This window comes from Anas acuta, chromosome 8, assembly GCF_963932015.1.
Source record: "Anas acuta chromosome 8, bAnaAcu1.1, whole genome shotgun sequence".
NCBI lineage: Eukaryota > Metazoa > Chordata > Aves > Anseriformes > Anatidae > Anas > Anas acuta.
In genome coordinates, this window is record NC_088986.1 from 18976041 (window position 1) to 18995723 (window position 19683).

The 19683-nt window shown below is 35.5% G+C and overlaps 1 protein-coding gene across 5 annotated transcripts in view; it reads right to left on the minus strand.

Moving 5' to 3' along the window:
- Positions 1–9598: 9598 nt before the first annotated feature.
- The window catches only part of BRINP3 (BMP/retinoic acid inducible neural specific 3), a 199262-nt gene continuing 189177 nt past the window's right edge, over positions 9599–19683 (minus strand). For all 5 annotated transcript variants that reach the window (XM_068690176.1, XM_068690173.1, XM_068690177.1 and 2 more), the window contains one exon: positions 9599–10979. In XM_068690176.1, the coding sequence (XP_068546277.1) occupies positions 9863–10979 (1117 nt within the window). In that variant the 3' untranslated portion in view covers positions 9599–9862. The remainder of the gene's footprint in view (positions 10980–19683) is intronic.

Consider the following 19683-nt stretch of genomic DNA (forward strand, 5'->3'; position numbering starts at 1 on the left):
ATTTGTTTAAGTCTATTGATTTTGATCTTTCACTCCAGACAATTTCAGCTGCACATAGGTTGCACTGAGAGAAACAAGTACAGTGAAAAGGTGTTAATCTGACACGGGAATGGGAGATGTTGCATATCAGAAACTTTGGTAGCTCTGGCAGCTTGGAAAACTTTTTTCTTTTACTTTGAGCCTGGTATGGAACGTGCCATCTGGAAGTGTATTTCCTAGTGTATTCTTGTTTCATTACTAATTATTTCTACCTAGACATGAGGACTAGAAACTTAACATTTTTAGTGTGTGTAATGAAAACTCCCTTAGTGAAAGCTCCAATACCTGTGCTTTAAAACATTAATCAGGTATTTTCAGACTTACAGTAAAATCCCTGAGCTGGCAAAATATCAGCATTTCCCAAACAAGTTAGTTCAGCCTGCCTGCTAAGAGGAGAATATACATTTGTTACAGGGAAATTCAAAGAAAATCAAGAGAAAATAGCTAATAAAAATGTGAATTATTTTATCTGTATGATATGTTTGGCAAAATGTTAATTCTTTCTTTTAAATAAACATCAAGCAGAAAGTGCCTCCCCACAGCCACAAAGCAACCAAAGCATTCATAGATGACTCTTGATCAATTCTTATAACAGGCTTTTTCCATGAAGTACATTTCACCAAGTGTGCAAAGTGCAGCTCCCTGATCTCAGCTTAATGCATTTAATAAAACCTAATGAAACATTTGTAAACTTAATGAAGCACTCTGGAAATGAAAATAAGTCGATCTTCTTCTAAATGGAAACTAGACCATCATAGTAGTACTACTGAAATAACTGAAATAATACTAAGCTTATAATGTGTCTTTTGGGGTTCATCAGTAGGTTTTCAAGTAGAACAGAGTATCATAAAAATACTGTTACATTAAATAAAAATGATCACAGATGCATAAGTAGTGCCAAACTTATTCAGAACTATGTTCTAATTCATTTTTTTTAACTACTGACAGTGTCCAGTGTCATATTTCTCTGAAAATGGTGGAAAAAAAAAGGGGGGGGGAGAGAAATAAAATTGTTTGGGATAAAATTGATATCTGGATCTTTTTTACAGTTGCCTTGTCATTTCCTTCTCATCCCCTCCCCTCCCCTTCCCTCCCCTCTCCTCTTCCTTAATATACATATTAGCATCTCTGGAAGCTTCAGTCCGATAAAGGTCCCAGTTCTGCAGAAGCCAGGTACAGGCACCTTCTCTTTCTGGAAAGGCTATGTATGAGCCCCTTGAACACCTGTAAATGAGGTTCAATTAACTAGTGAAAGCCTTTGCTGCTTTCCTAGGAAGTGAAAGCTGGGAACAGGTGCCTTCCACTGTTTAATTCATTTTATATGAATTCTTGCATGGTCATATTGTATAGCTTTACCTTTTGAATTTATGATAATTTTTTAAGGAGAAGAATGATCTCATTCTTATTGAAATGATAAACTCCTTAAAATGAATGGTCTTCGTCCACAACATTTTGTCTGTTTTCTAGTTGTTTGATGTCTGCTAGCACAAGCAGTGAATAAGCAGATATCCAGGACTTGGTACTTTTGGGGACATTTTCAGAGTCAAGTTTAGAGTAACTTGAACTGTTGTTTCAGCAGAAAGGTTTTCCAATACTGTGAATGTACTAGAAGCTCTTGAATAAGATCAAGTGAGATGTGGCAATATAGTTTGTACATATGGACAATTCATCCCATATTATAAATATGGGCCTTGTTTGGCGTCATGTAAGTATAAAAAGTGCATTTTCACTGTTTTATCCAGGTCATCTCATGTCATCAGATTCATCCTGATGCCTTCTGGCTAGGACATGCATCACCTGAAGCATGCCTAATTCAGATACATGATTTATGAGGTAGGCTGGATTCACTGAGTTTAATTTGACTTAGTGAAAATTCTGAGAACTTACCAGGGGAAAATCAGTTATAAATCAAAACATCATATTTCATAAGATTTTACATTTTCTCCTAATATTTTAAAAATATTTCCTTAAGGCCTGATTCTATGGTAGTTTTCACATTAAGCTGTGTTACACTTTCCTGGATTTAAGTACAACGAATAAGGAAACTTCCTTCATGCGCATGCAGTGGCTAAACATGGGCTTTGATTATTTCTTACACAGGTGATGCTTCGTAAGGTTGAATTGTTTTTTGTTTGTTTGTTTGTTTTTTGTTTGATTGTTGTTGTTGTTGTTTTGTTTGTGTGTGTGTTTGTTTCCCTAGTTTCTTATTTATATTGCAGGTTTTCCTAGGGAATAGCCCTAATTTCAACAGAGTTGGCACAGATGACATTGAAAGATCTTTAGAAGTTCTGCTCATTTTCCAACATGGCTTGATTAGTCACGCTGTCCAACATTATACATGTAATCTAGGTTATGCGCATAGGATTTTTGGGTAAATGGTGGCCAGGTGTAGTCTATTAAGATATCTGAAAATTCTCTTCAGGTCTTTATCATAACTAGAAGAAGCCCAGGCTTTCATCTTAAAAAAAAATATATAATAATAATTTTAGATATTTTACATTTTATGAAATGAATACCTCCATAGAGGTATGAATGGCTTCAGGGATCTGACATTACCTTATAGCATTGTGGCAAAAAGCTTACATACAAAGCAACTTCTGCTTCTCATATATTGCTTGTATAGCAATGTATATAGTGCTATATATAGTGCTTAGGTAGAAATTACAAGTGTTTATTAAAGTCAAATATTCTTGCTTGCAGGGGGATTACTACCTAGTATACCTCAGCTCTTTATGTAACAGCTTTTACTAACTTTATCAGAGTCTACAAGCTGCCTCTTAAAGAAAAGAGTAACTAGGCAAATTCATTGAATGCCTGAATGTACTTGTGTGTATATATGTGTGTCTAATCCAGCTATTTTAATAAATAGTCACATAAAGATTTTCAAATCAATCTGGGATGACACTGAAGTGACAATCATTACAATTTATTTTAATAAGAGAATGTGACGGGACTTTCATTGCTGTTAACTTTTTTTTGGATGAAGGAAAAAGACCTTTCATGAGCATATTACATTTACACTAGGACTTATTAGAAATACCACTGGTATTTTCACTCTAATTCAGTAGCGTCTGTTCATTTTGATTTCTCAAAATGTAAATACTGAGAAATGGTATAGAAATAATTAGTAATTTCCCATGTTTGTAAATAAAGTCTGATTTGTAACTAAAGTCTGACTTTGAGGTTTTCTCTGGTCCAGATAAGATTTTAACTAAGAATTTCCATTTTTTCATTTGTGCATTTAAAGCACCTAGCAATTCAGTCCCCTTCTTAACTTTATAGATTCAAATATAAAAAACAGACAAATAAACAAACAAATGAAAATTGTAATGTATCTGTCCTGCAGCTAAATGAAGTTTCATATATAATGCTGTCAAAGTAGTCCTTTCAAGAAAGGCTGATTTTGGTGTTGAAATCTTAAACACTGAATGTCAATGAAATAAATTAATTGAACTTCACTGAAACAAAGCCAGTTAAAAAACATATTCACTTTCAGATAACCAATACATTATAGAATTATTATCTAATCTTATATAACATATAACTCTTTGGCATGTCTTTTAAAAGCATATGGTTAACATTGTTACTAAATGATACAACTCTGTTATATTGTTGGAATAAAATATGAAATGGTTTCAGTTTCTGAGAACAGGTTATATTATTTTTTTTTCATTGAGCAAAAATTTATACATTCTATATCATGTCATCTCCTTTTTAAACTGTCTTAACTACATTTTACATTTGGTGGTGGTGATGGTTTTCATTTATTTGTTTGTTTAGTGGTGAGGAAGGACTTGGAAAATATGTAACTGAATGCAATCATATATTTTATTTAAAATTATATAGAAAACTAACTCACATTAGAGTAAATTTCTCACATTACAGTGCTTTAATTCTGTAGGTAAAAGAATTATGCCCTAATAAATAACTAGCATACCCAGTGACTAAAGTGGAGGAGGTTGTCAGTAAAAAAAGGCACGTAAAAGAACATATGCACTTTTATAATGTTAATTATCTTTTGTTTTTCTTTTATGCACATGTTTAATGCTTAAAGTTTCTTCCACACTGAGAGGGAAAGAAATATATATATTTTTATTTTTTTTTGCTCAAAACCAATTTTGGCAAATTATCTCATGTCACGGTCACACCAAGCAATAGTACCTAAACTTTATATTTCAGGTTTCCTGTTGTATTTATCCTTATTGTATCTAAGTCTTCTTGGACTGAGTTACACACCTCTGATGAGATCCCAAAGACACTTTCAGAGATTCTTTGTTCTTCCTCTTTCACCTACAGAAGAACCATAGATTGCACACACCCAGCTTTAATCCTTTAGATTGCACACACCCAGCTTTAATCCTTTAATCCTTTTTTTTTTTTTCTTTTTTTTTCTCCTTTCAGTTCAGAAATGACAGAAGCTGGACCTTCTCACAGGAGTGATTTTTTCCAAAGCAAAGCCATCTCCACTTCCCAGGTGCCTCTTCTCTCTTTTCTGTTTCCTGTATGTTGACAAGGAGATATAGAATAACTAGTGCAGCAGTGTCCTAAGAGCAGATAAGCCTCCATCATCCATCTTTACCAGTGTGGTTGTTTAGAATCATAGAATCACAGAATCATTAAGGTTGGAAAAGACCTCCAAGATCATCTGGTCCAACCAGCCACCAATATCACCCACTAAATCGTGTCCCTAAGTACCACATCCAACCTTTCCTCAAAGTGGGGAGTTTTAGATTAGAAAAAAGCAATTATTTACTATGAGGGTGGTGAGGCTCTGGAACAGGTTGCCCAGAGAAGGTGTAGATGCCCCATCCCTGGAAGTGTTCAAGGTCAGGCTGGATGGGGCTTGGAGCAACCTCGTCAGGTGGGAGGTGTACCTAGATGGAATTAGATGATCTTTAAGGTCCTTTCCAATGCAAACCATTCTGTGATTCTATTAATCTATGCTGGGCTAAAATGTACCATAAAATAAGAGCATTTTGTATGTTGAAAAAAAGACATTGACATTCACATTTCTATCAAAAAAATAAAAATAAAATAAAATTACCTGTCTGGAAAGAAATAGTTTCACCATTCCTGGAAGTTATTCATAACCCCAACCTTAATGTTGGTTATGAGAGGAAGAAAGACATGAGTCCTGCTCCTCAAGATACATGTACTCCCCAAATGGAGTAGTCTGTGGTGTGGCTATATATTATATGTGTGTGTGTGTGTGTGTGTGTGTGTGTGTGTGTGTGTGTATGATCCTATAATCTCTCAGAAAGCCATACACTCCACTTTCACATGGGTACACTGACATTATATAGTTATAGGTTGCTTCAGGAGTGAACTGTATGTGTAATATTAGATTATTATGCTACATTTAGAATAGGCTTTTCACTTACTGTATGAAGGTCAATGTGTGGATTTGAAGTCAGTTGTGCAGCCCTGTAAACTGCCTGTGCTGTAAATCTCAACAAAGTGCGTATGGTATTAATAATACTTTACTAGCTGTGTGTCAAGGTCTATCATGCCACTGATTCTCACACAAAAGGAGCCATGATATGTTTTGTTACCAACTTCTATCACACCCAGAGTAATTTTGGCTTCTTTTTTTTTTTTAGCTACAGTGAGACACAGGTGTTCACTTCCACATTTTTAAAAGCCTAGTAAAATGATATCATTTCCCTCTCCACTTTTTCCTAGGTTCTAAACTGCACTCTAGCTGTCTTGTCAGGAACTCCTGGTACACCACCTGGAGCATGCTCCCATTAATAAAAGTGACTGTACCAGAACAAACAATAGTTCAGATTCTGCCATCTACCTGTCAAAGAAACAACAGCCACTAGATTGCAAAATCCATTATCATATCACACCACCCATTTCCTATTACACCTGCCATGCAAGACATGCCATAACTCAGTAGGACAGCAATGTGTGTTGATCAATTTTCTTTCTTTGTGCTCTGCAATGTTTTGTTTTGTACCAATATGCACTGTTTTCAAGCAAATAACATTTTGATTTTTATAGCACCCTCCTTCATGTATGTCCCTGTCCTCCTGTGTAAACTGCCTGGCTGCCTATCCAGCCTGGAAAAAATTCCTTACTTTTGCTTCTTTAGTCAGATAAAGTATCTGCTGAGTCAATTGCTTTCACAATTAATGTGGTCAGCTTATGCATACTTTAGGAAACAAAGGCTCTTCCTTCAAATATTTGTAAAGACAAAACTGTCCTGTGGCAAAGGAAGTAACACCATAATTCCGGCTTAGGCATTGATAAGGTAGCAAATCATTATTGTCCTTTGTTCCTGTAATTAAACTTATAGATGTTAGCTTGGCTTCTTGCGTCTTTGAACATAGTCTGAACTGAGTTTCCTTGGAAAAGATTATTATAGAAGTTTGTCACTGGTTGTGTTTTTGTTTGTTTAGTTGTTTGTTTGTTTGTTTTTATTTTTACTGGATAGCAGTTGCCTTCACTTAAGCAGGAAGGTTACTGTGTTATAATGAATTGGTTATTGTGCCTATAGTCACTAAAGTTTTTTCAGATTTTTTTTTTCAGGTTGTTATCATGCCATCGCATAAATTACTATCATTTGCTTGTCTTTTTTTTCAGTTTATGCATGTAATAAAAGCAGTAGTGAATGCAATGGAGAATGAACAGCAAAAAAGCAAAGAGTAAGGATTTGAGGTATATCATACACCAAGCAGAGGAAAAATATGTTATGTCTGAGTAAAAATGAGTGTACATATGTAAACCCACAGTTCCTTCTTATCCATAAGTGAATTCATATCTAACTAAACAACAACAAAAATTTTATGCCTTGAGTTCTTGTCTGTTTTGACTTGTCCAGACTTTTTATTTTTTCTCTTTTTATTCACCCTTAAGTTCTCTTTGAAAACATAGAAATATTTCAAATAGAAAAGTACCAAGAGAGAAGTATCATTGGCTCCCAGTTGTAATGTGAGAACCTAATAAATTCTGTGGGGTTTTTTGTTTGTTTTGTTTTGTTTGTTTGTTTGTTTTTGCTATTCACTTATGATTTTCCTTTTATATTTGTCTTTATTCCCTTACTATTAAAAGAACCCCCTGGTTCCAAAGTCTGTGAGTGGCCGATAGGATTTTTTTCAGTTAAATACACTTAATGTGTTGTGTAATAATTGTCTGTCTTAATCCTCTTTTGGTTTCATCTTTTCTGTGTACATATTTGGGTCTAGAGAAGAACTTTTATTCTCAAGAAATTAAAAATTGAAGAAGAAAAAGAAAAAGAAAAAGAAAAAGAAAAAGAAAAAGAAAAAGAAAAAGAAAAAGAAAAAGAAAAAGAAAAAGAAAAAGAAAAAGAAAAAGAAAAAGAAAAAGAAAGAAAAAAGAAAAAGAAAAAGAAAAAGAAAGAAAAAGAAAAAAGAAAAAGAAAAAGAAAAAGAAAAAGAAAAAGAAAAAGAAAAAGAAAAAGAAAAAGAAAAAGAAAAAGAAAAAGAAAAAGAAAAAAAGAAAGAAACGGAAAAAGAAAAGGAAAAAGAAAAGAACTATTTTAGGAAGGAATTTGAAAAAGGGGAAAACATCTCAGGTGATTTGCCACAATATAACAGTATTTTCTTTAGCAAAGGGGTAACATGTGAGTGCTTTATCACTGCCCCACATTTCTAGTGTAATTTTTATTTTCTATGAACATAATAGGATTTCTTGCTTTTTGTATATTTTGTTACACCATAGTCTTCTGTTTATTTAAGAAGACTACAAGAGGTACTGACTAGTCAAATCAAATTGTCTAATTCTGCATTTTATTACAGTTACAAAAGACATGCCAAATGAAATACTTGAAGATAAGGAGTAGTAAGAATCTTAACTCAGAAGGTCTTAGTAACGTAAGCCAGGATTTTGATACAGACAAAGAGACGGAGATGCATTATTTATCAGCAAAAGAAAGCTGTGAGTAGAAACCAAACAGGAATTCATCTAGAGGCTGATTTGGGGAAAAATGTTAACGTTAGTACCACTAGGCTTCCTGGTATAGGAAGTATAAGGAATTATCTGAATGTGTGTTGGTGAAATAGGACATGTTATAACTATATGATGAAATCAGGAGGGAGATGAAAGAAGAAAAAGAAAATTCTCTGTTGTAGTGGACTTTTTGAAGTGTTTCTGACCATGCATTTTAATTTGATTACATATTTAATTTGCTTAAAAAACATAGCATTTCTTTTGCTGTTGTGGTCTACCTAGAAACAAACTGAAGAGTGTACCTTAAGTTCAGACTAGGCTGCAATTCAGAATTAAATTGTAAAATAACTAAATTGAAATTAAGTTGAAATTAAATTGAAATTAAATGAATTTAAATTGAAATTAACTTTTTTTTTCTTCATGTGCAAGCACATAAATAGTGGTTTTATATGTAAATTCTGTTCCATTAAAAAATATATATATATCTTTACATAAATGGCATGAATTCAGATTTCACATAAAGAGGTGTTACCAAAAGACTTCACATCAATTTCCTTCATTTTATCCTATATTTACTTAGAAAGACTTCTGAAAGCCCAGCCATTTGTAGTATTCACTGCTTGACAGATGTAGCAGAGATTTCTTGGGAGTCCCAAGTTATGCCATCTTAGATGCTTTTTTTTTTTTTTAATGTTTAAAATATCAAAGAACTTAATTCTGATCCACAAGTATGCACCATAGTTAATTCATTTCATTAATAGATAATTACATTTATTTTCCCCTTCTGCTTTTTAAACTAGATTCAAAAACTTCCATGTATATGTAAAAGAGTGTGTTATTTAAAATTGAAAAATCTTGCACTGAAAGTTTATTATTTGTACATAAGACAAAAAAATCCACTTATTAAACACTTGTATTGTTAGAGAATTTTTTTGGTTGAACTTGAAGCGTGTCAGCATGGATGATATTTAGGTAAGTAGTTGAAAATAGATAATTCTATATTAATTCTAATATGTGTGTACATGGGGGAAGGGACAATATATACATAGGGTTTACTATTTCTTCTTTCCAGAACTATACAAAACACATAGTCAAAGCAAAGGATTATGGAGACTTCTGAACAGGTCTTTTTCTGGAAATGATTGTCTCTTGTAGGTGAGTAATATCAATTTCACAGGCAGGCTCTCACCTGTCTGCTATTGAGCTAATGCAACCTTTTATTACTGTGCATCTCACAATACTAACATCCTGACCATCCTAAAACCCTCAATATTGCCACTCTGGGAGTCTGTATGTCATGTTAAGCAACTTGAAACCTTTTCAAGTCTCAGAAGTGTAGCAAATAAAGCATCACTACAGTTGTCATGTCAGCTCAGCATGAACACTTAGATTCATATCCTAATAATATAATATTCCATAGTTTTGACTTTTCTGTGGTTTCTTTTAAAACCATAAGTCACTATCTTTTATTTACCTACAACCCGTGTTCAACACACAAAAGTATATCAAGGTTACTACTTTTGTGTAAGAAGAAAGAATCCCACAGCGTTTCTTTTTAATAACTGTTCAGCTACAAAATTTTATTGGTATCCTTCTATGTTCCCTCTAAAGGATGTAATGCACAAAAGCATTGGCACGGAACATATAAAATTACAAATGAAATTTATTGTAAAAAGTAGAATGTCTTCTAGACTGGTGTCAGTATTTATTTCATTCATAAACCAAAACTGCAGGTATAATATATTCATTGTCAGCAAGTTCATGTGTGTAAATTGCCATCCAACAGTATTGACTGATATAAGACAGATATTGAGAAGACAATTTAAATTTACTCTTCCAAACATAAACTGTTCCACAAAAGCACTGTAAAAACTCCTTCAAGGTTTTGTGTTGTGCTTCACATTTATGGTTAACTACATAATTTGGTTGTGTCATAATCCACTGTGTTTGGCAATTTGGCATTAAATGCCTGCAAAGCAGATTGAATCCTCACCACTTCACTGGTAGACAGTTTGAGTCTATGACGGAGCAAGCAAGAGAAGAGGTCTAGACGACGTTGACCAGGTGGAGAGAGTTTATTTACACGATCACGTATCTCTAACAGCTGCAAAAGTGCCGAGTCCTGTGATCCCTGAGTATAGGGGTAGTCCAGCTGCAAAATCAAGTCTCGAATTGCTTCTGGGTCAAAGTGCATGCTGTAGCCAAACACTTGGATGTTATTGATTTTCATGTAGCCCAGATTTCTTGAGGGATCAATAAATTCCAGGGGTTCATAGTAGATGCTCTCATTGCCATTTGGACCATTTGACTTTATTCGACTCCTCAGATAGATGTGTACTGTCTCAAAAAATGTCTTCCATTTGTTGCCCAGAGTCAGTGTCCAGTTATAACACTGAAGGGGTAAGTCCAGCTTAGTCCGCTCCCAGTCTGGGAAATTATTTTCATTCACAGGCATAAACCAGCTCTCAGAGTGGCTGCCCCCAAAAGGGTTGATGTAAACAGCAAGAACAGGCTCTAAGGTGCTGTTTTTAGTTAGGCAGATTTGAAGAGAGAGGCCTAGTATCATATGAACCAGGCTAGATTTGTACTTGTTACTCTTAAGGGTAAGGAGCATCCGCTTGCGCCAGGAAGGATCAAACCAGCTGTTGAGGCGCATGTCGTTGCTGATGAAAATTGCATGGACCTCAATTCTCCGATCTGTCTTCTGCAGTAAATACTTCATTTCCAAGTCTTGAAGATCAGTCTCGAACCCAATGTAGTGTTCTGTTGATTCTGCCACTTCAGGCTTGCAAATCCCTTGGCTTAGCATGTATCCAGCATTGCAGCTCCCACAACGTGTGCGGTTGTCAGGAGCACAGCTCAAACATGCAGAACCATCTCCAATTGTGCAGGGAAGGAACCCATGGCAGGCAACTTGATCATTAGGGCAGGTGCATGTGTGAGTCTCTTCAGAAAAGCTCCCCAGGAGGCCATTTTCATTGCAGTAGAGAAAGGACTGGATGCGGTTGAGCCAATAGTTGGAAGATCTGCAACATTAAAATAATATATTTTAGCTCAAACTGAGACACAAACACAGTAAGTACAACCTTGTAATTTTTTTATCAGGAAAAAAAAAAAAAAAAAAAAAGGAAAGATAAAGCTGTTTTTAACAGCAGATTAAGGCACTATAAACATACCTAAAGTCAGATGACAGCATCTGCTGTCAGATAAATACATGTCTAAATCACCTTTTAACAATGATAGAGAACTTTCCTTATAAGATCACACAACAGGAACGTTTGGTTCGTTTACTTTTTTTCTCTCTATCTCTGTCAAGAAAGCCTATCAAAGAGCTGTTTTTTTGTAATTGTCTTCAGATTAACATCTTGAAATCCTATACACTTGAGATTTTTTTCCTCGTACTCTTTGCACAGGGACATGCTTTGTATATATCTGTGTGTATGTGACTTTGTACCACCTCTCTGTTTTTCTTTTGAAGATTTTTCTAAGCTTGCACACTTTCTTGTTACTAGCTGTAACCATCCTGATTTATAGACAATGAGTTACAGAATGACCAAAATTCTTACCTGGAATAGCAAAGAGGATCCCGCACCCCACTAAAACAGATTCAGTCTTAACTCTCTGAATGAATTCCAACAGAACAATATCTCTATGGGAAGCCACAGATGACCAAGCTGTGTTTAATTTTCATGTTCTGAGATGAAATTGAATGATCACTTATCTTTTTCTTGTCATTTCAGTTCAGTTCCACTAGAAACAACAGTTTATGTCCTAAATTACACTGTGAAAACAGATACCGAAACCAATAATTTAGCTGATAAGGTACAGTTGCTAGCAGAAAGAAAATGTGAGCATAGTTATATGGACATAGTCAAGAGAAAAATTATCTCCTTTTATAAGTCCTTCTTAGTAATCCTACAAGTGCACAGCTTAAAGGACCTGTTTTGTCTGCTGCAGAGTCAGTTTTATTGTTGCCATGATGAAGATGGCAATGATGATGGTTGTACAGTTCTGTTTCAATTGCACTGCTTCGGAGCAAGAGCCTCATTTACTAACTTACATTTTCTGTTATACCTGAATTTATCTCAAGCCTTGGATAGTTCAAAAATCTTAATGATTTTTTTTCCCAACTCTAGTGTAAATACTAAAAGTAAAACATATGGCATCTCAAAATCTGATTTTTTGGAAACATGAAAATAAAAACCAGTAATATTACATCATTTTATACTCTGGTGACTCTCTGTTTTTAATGTTGTGGTTTTCTTTTGTTTGGGGAGGTTCTAGTATTTTTTTTTCACCTCTTTTCTGTTTCTTTTTTATATATTGTCTATCAATATTTTATGGAGGTATAAGTATATACAATAACACTCGTGACATGAATGCCTAAACAACTTGTTTCTCTATACTTAGTTGAAAGTCAACATTAAGGAAAAATATGTTTGGAAAGTTTATATCTTCCTTTCCTCAATAAAACTAGAACATCCATTCTACAAATAAATCCACTGTCACAATATAAATGTTACTCCAAAACTGAGTAGTACATTAAAACTACAGCTTTCCCAGGTAGAATGGGAAGTTACTGTGTACTTGCTTTGACAGTAATCTGTATCTACTGAGCTTGCCCTGGCATCACTATATGTTGTGTAGGTTGTTGTATCTAAGGATACATTTGCATGATATATTCTGGTCAAATGAAAACTCACTGTGCCTGAGCTCCAAGGTTAAACAAAGGCAGGTAACTACATTAGTTTCTCAGCAGAGATTAGCAGCTTGGATTTTGCATTGTGCTAGTATGGACAAGACATTTCTATATGGCTTGGAGGTTCAACAAAGACCATTTCTACTGGCCCAGAGCCCAGGCAGTGTTATCTTTCAACTGTATTCCAGCTATGAATTTTGGAGCTTGACTTCAGATACTTTTAAGCTAGAATTCTGAATAGTACTTTATTAAGGTATACTGGATGTCAGTGGCACGGTTATGGCAGTGGAGAAGGGGGAGTAAGGGCAGCCTTTGTGAGAAGAGATCAGGGGCTGCCTTAGGCCAGACACAGAAATTCCAGCCAGCTTCACAACAGCCCCACTGTAGCCGTAGCTGAGTCTGTCAGTAAAGATGCTGGCACCTCTAAGAAAACATTTAAGAAAGGGCAAAATGCTTTCTACCAGACTGAGGTAGAAAAGTGTGATAAAGGAGGGGGAGGAAAGTGTGATAAAGGAGGGGGAAGAGGTGCTCAAGGTGCTGGAGTAGATTCCCCTCCAACCGGTGCAGAAGACCCCATGACAGAGTGGGTCTACCCTAAAGAGCTGCAGCCTGTGGGAAGGACCTACACTGGAGCAGGAGCAAAGTGTGAGCGGAAGGAGTGGCAAAGAGGAGCTGTATGGACTGATTGTAGCCCCTTGCTCACCACCCTCCATCACTGCCTGGGGCAGGAGGAGGTAGAGGAGTTGGGAGTGAAGGAGTGGAGTAGAGCCAGGGAAAATGGGGGTGGGGGGAGATGTGTGTTTTACTTGTTGTTGTTGTTGTTGTTTCCTACTATTTAAGTCTCTTTTGCTTGGCAGTAAATTAAATTAATTTTCCCCAAGTTGGGTCTGTGACTATAATGGGTAAGTGATCTCCCTGTTCTCATGAGCTTTTTCATTTGATTTTTCTGCTGCCTCCTGTTGAAGAGGGGGAGTGAGAGAGTAGCTGGGTGGGCATCTTGCACCCAGCCAAGATCAAGCCACCACATGGGGAAAGGGAGAAAATTTGCAGCTTTAAGATGATCTTTAAGATTTAAGGTGTTATGTTTCATTTACCCCTTCTTCCTCTTAGATGTAGTGCATAGGATTCCAGCTTATTATATTATATTGCTACTTTGAAATAGTTCAAATAATGTTCTTCATGGTAATTTTCAGTATAAACAACAAATATCACTGTTAGTGTTCTGCAGGAAAAAAAAAAAAAAAACACACAGGAAGAAAACAGGAAGAATATGAGGCTTTCACACTAGTTAAAGTCAGATACTGTCTACTCTTATACAGGTATTAATTGACTCTGGAAAAAATGTTCTGTATCAAATGTGTATACTAAAAAATGTATATAATACATGTGTGTGAAAAGTTTTGGGATGTGCTAGTCCACAGTTTGCTAGGAAACTGAGTAAGTAACTAGAAGGCAGTGAGTAAAGATGTCCAGTTTGTCTTATCCTGGTTGCTCAGCCCCCATTTTTATATAAAAGACTTTGGGTGGGGGGGGGGGGGGGGGTGAATAAAGAAAGGAGGATGTCTCCTCCTGTGGATACATCTGGGAAGGTTAGATTGGACAAGTATCTGGAATGCATGGTGAGCCAGACAGAAAGAGAGTCTGCAGAATTATTGCAGATTGACAAAGAATGGAGTTAAGAGAGCAGGGAACAAATTCTCTTGGTGCACAGAGGTGATGGAAGGAGGGAGACCTATTGATAAACATGACACTGTTGGAAGAGGAGGATTTTCAATTGCTGGATTAAGGTTATTTAAATTAATAAAATTAATTGACAGGTTGAAGGTTGATTTGACTTGGGTAGTTTACATCTCCAGTCACACAGTCTTTAGAATTTTTTTTTCCTTAGTAATGATATAATCTACTGTTTCTGTTATTATGACAAGTAAAATCCTTAATGACACTTTCTTGTTCTTTTTATTTTTAAAAAGCCTACCTTTCTTCTTTTTCTGTTAAAGGATAGAAGAAGCAGTCAAAAAATCTGCATAAAATTACATAGCTGAACAATTAAGTTGTCTACAGCTCTGAGATTTAAGGTGCTGCCTTTCTTCAGTGCTATAGCCAACAGATGTAGATTGAGTCTCTAATACTTAAGGACAAAAAGAGCTTGCCTTCCCGAGTGATATATTAACCCCTGATATTTACTGTCCAAATAGAAAATTTTGCTGCCTCTGTAAGCTCATTACACAAGTCCAATCTATGCTAACACCAGAATTTGAGGACCATTGAGCTGTTGAATATCTTCCACAAGGACCTCAGCCACAGGTTGACTGAAAATTTTACACAAATGACTGACTACAAGTCAGTAATTACATCTATATTATGACAGATAGTTCTGAAAACATAATTAAAATAAACAGCCTTTTAAGGAAAATCAAAATACATTTACTAGATATCTTTCAGGATTTTAATGGGATCCATTTTTCTTGCTCAGATCTTGCCATTGCCTCCAGACAACAGTATAGTGCAGGAATAATTTTTTGAAGCTTGGTGCATATAGCACGAGACAAACAAAATCTCACTTTCTTCTAGATTATTTTCTTCACCTAAGATTCAACTAGTATCAGCTATTACTTGATGCCATTCGTTAGATTTCCCTTTTCTAGTACATGAGATCTAATTATTCTTTATTTTTCTAAGTTAGGTGACTGAGCTTGTTCTTGGTTGTCTAGATACACTATGAAGTCTTGAATGTACCACTTCTAATTCATCTGGGTCGGGGCAATCCCAGATAGGAGTACAGACTGGGAGAACTCATTGAAAGCAGCCCTGCAGAGAAGGATTTGGGGGTTTTAGTGGACAAAAAGCTTGACATGAGCCAACAGTGAACAATTGCAGCCCAGAAGGCCAATTGCATCCTGGGGTGCATCAACAGAGGAGTGGCCAGCACTGGAAGGAGGGGCTTGTCCCCCTCTACTCTGCTCTTGTGAGTCCCCACTTGGACTACTGAGTCCAGGTTTGAAGCCCGCAGAACAAGAAGGACATGGATAGGTTAGAACAGGTCCAGAGGAGCACCACAAAGATTATCATGGGGCTGGAGCACCTATCTGATGAAGAGGGGCTGAGAGAGTTGGGGATGTTCAGCCTGGAGAAGAGAATGTTCCAGGGAGACTTTGTTGCAGCTTTTCAATACTTCAGGGGGCTTATAAAAAAGGTGGAGAGCAAAGGGTTTTTTTTGTTTGATTGTTTGTTTGTTTTGTGGTTGTTTTGTGTTTTTGTTTTTTCTTGGGCAGATGATAGGACAAAGGGGAATGGTTTTAAACTAAAAGAGGGGAGATTTAGATTAGAGGTTAGGAGGAAATTCTTCACTCAGAAGATGGTGAAGAACTGGAACAGGTTGCCCAGAGATGCTGTGGATGTCCCATCCCTGGAGGTGTTCAAGACTAGGTTGGACGAAGCCCTGGGCAACCTGATCCAGTGTGTGGCATCCCTGTCTGTGGCAGGGGGTTGGAACTCAATTATTTTTAAGGTGCCTTCCAACCCAAGCCATTTTCTGATTCTGTGATTCTATGACTAAATTTTCAGTACATCCCTTCATTCATCACATCATTCTGGACACTGCCTGTGTCCTTTTACCTTTAATTGGTTCTATTTAATCAGTTATATTCTCCTTGTCTTAATGGGTAACTAGTGACTAAGAGGCTACTTGTCTTGAGCAGTTGCTACTTACTTATTAATTAATTAAGAAATAAATTAAGACAATAAGTATCTGGGGGAAAGCTGAAAGGGCTTTTTAATTATCCTTTCAATAAGATTATAAGCAATATTATTTCATTTGGAAAATTACATTTACTAGCCTAATGTGTTTGTTTTTGCAGACCTTGAGCTGTAGAACTTTTGTGTTCCAAACCTAGTGAAATATTATTTACTTCAATGAGCTTTGAAACAAAATGTGTTGCTCGAAATATCTGTGCTTTCAAGATCATATAATGCTATACGATAAGCAATTATCAAAAGCTATTTTAATGAATAGTATACTTGACATCATAATTACTTGACATCATAATAATTACTTCTAAATTAAAGTAATATTTAATTTAGAGAAATAAATTAATTGTAGTGTAAGACACCTTTTATCAAATTACACAATGCTCCCCAAAATTCCTCCAAATTATTCTGTAACTTTTTTGTTGATTAATATAGAGTTATGGAAATTAACCATTCAAAAACCAACAAAAAAATACAAAAAAAGTGCATATTCCAGGCTGGAATTTCTATGTAAACATAAATATCATTGATTTTTCTGATAGCAGAATACCTGTTGTCTTACTAGGAAATAGACCATCAACCCTCTGCTTACACAGTGTAGGACACTGAACCAGGTAACTCACACAAAACACATACAACTATAAACCACATACATGTACCCTTTAGTTAAAACCCATCAACTGCCCTTCCACTTTGACTGCAAAGAATTTCTAGTCACCTGAACCACAAATCTCTTTTGTGGACAAACATTTATATCCAACCCTATTTAATTAATATATTTACTTGTGTGTGACAGTATTCCAGAAATCTTTCACAAGTCTTAAAATTTAGTGGGAAATAGATTTCTAATTATTTATAGTTTAACAACAGGTCCAGCCAACTGAAAGAGTAAATTCTACCTTCTCACAGTTAACCCTTTTCCTACTATATCAGAAGAAAATCGGGCTGTTGCTGGATCACCAGTATCTTTTGTGGGTGAACTTTATGTTGCACAGGATGAACTAAGCAGTTGTCTACCATGCTTTCAGCTAGAATATTTACAGAGCAAATAAAGCCTGCCATGTAATCCCACATTTACACCAGCATGGCAAAAAATAGCAATCATAAGTGTTTTTGTAGATGAAATAATTCTGTGAGAGATGCACTGCATTGCCTCTTTATGAAGTGCTTTCTGATTTTTAATTCTAATATGTCTTTAAAATATATATATATGGCTATGCAATAACTTTACATTTCAAAAGAAAAATTAATTTCTTTGAACAATAGCAGTTGCAAGTTGAAATCCAAAACTTAAGCTTACCCTTGTTCAATACACTGTAATATTAAACATAGGAACAAAGCAGTATGGTCACCTTATATAATAGTTATGGCAAGTACTTAATCATGATATGACACTTTTACCTCCCCCTCTGCCTCACTAAGTGCTTAACATCTGTTGTACATCAGATGGTTCAGTAGCAGATGATGAGTACTCAGCGAGGCAGATGCTAAGTAAAGCAAATTAACTGAAAGTGTATAGGCAGTAAAATACCCATTACCTATTTTTCCCTCTTTTGGAGGTTGAGTCCAGTATAAATCTGTAAGACAGGAACATCAAGAGCAAATACAAGCTTAAAACATCCTACTCTTGATCTTGTGGGATCACTGCTTGGGAAGGACAAATAAGAATCCAAGTACTTAGTTCCTCTGTTGTGATTCTTAACAGGAACATTAATTTTTACTAAATTTGATAATGGCCTTTATGTGAATGCACTTTTCTTCTGGAAATCACCAAAAAACTACTATCCTGACAGTCACCAGAAGGCCAGTGAATGATTGATTAGAAGACTGAATGTGTTTTGTTTGTTGAGCCTTACAAAATTAAAGTAGTACTACAAACACGGCTCCATTAAACACGCCTGAAATTATTTGACTATGGCTGATGTTACAGGTATGTCAATGATACTCTCAATGACAGCTTCAAATGATGATAAATGGGAGCAATGCAGCTGTTCTGAGTTCACGTCTTATAATTTCACAGCTGGTTCTGCCTGAGCCAGATGTTTTAAAGCTCTTCTAAAGATCTGCACTAGGTACATGGCCTATGGTGAAACTGAGGTTTTCACAAGCTGCATACTCATCCCACAGCATATTGTGAGGTAGAGAAGGAGGATGATACTTTTCTGAATGTATATACATGTAAATGAAAGAAAGAGCTTCTGGTTAGAAATTTGCTAAAATCCCATGCTAGTGTTCACAGAAAACATATTAATTATGTGTGAAAATTATATAGAAATATCATTACCATATGCTAAAATTGCTTCCAGCAAGAGGATGTGTGAACTAAAAGGTAGCTTGGCTTGAGACCTGTGTATGATACCTATACTACAGGAAAGGGACTGGAAGAACAAGGAGACTGATTCTATTGCTAGGATTAATAACAACCTATACTGAATCTACATTGACTTATTGAAGTCAAATACTGTCTTCTCCCTTCTTAATCAAATCTAAGAATAATCTTTGCAGAACCCCCAGTTCTTGTGTCACTGTTCTGCAGTTCTTGCCACAGCAATGAGTGGTAATCTATATTTTAAAACCAATAATGAATGTTTAATTTAAATTCCAGATCGTCTTAATTATAAAAAAGCAGAATTAAACCCCTGTACTAAAAGACATAGACATCTAACACCTTGTGGGGAAAAAAAAAAAAAAAAAAAAAAAAAAAAAAACTGCCAAGAGTTACTTGTTATTTCATACTAAAAAAATTTTGACATTGAGAAGATATTTGTCATTATTTAGATTTAGTTCATTGAGATAAGTCCGACTTGGGGCAGCTGCTAGCTAAACTCTCACAAAAGTTGGTTTCTTTGTTTGTTTGTTTGCTTCCTTAAGAATAAACTCCTGACATTGTTTTATTGATTAAACAAAGCCACATACAATTTGAAGATCTCAAAGTTCTTGAAATCCTCACTCTAGGAAACAAAGCTTTCAACAATAAATCTTTAATGTTTTTTTGTTTGTTTTCTTCTTAATAAAATGTTGGTTGTGGTAACACAGCTAGAGCAACTTAGAGTTTTATCTCTGAGCAAGTATGTACATGTAGTTATTTAACTTTTTAAAGGTATTTAGGGCTTGTTGATTTTCCTGGATATAAAGATCATATTCTGCTTATTTTTTCAGAGGATCTTTCCAGTTAGCATGTTACGAGTACACAAATCTGTAGTTTTAACTACACTAATGTTTCACCTCCTTTATTCTTGTAGCAAAGATTTTCTAATCTTTCGCACTTCCCCCCCCCCAACAAA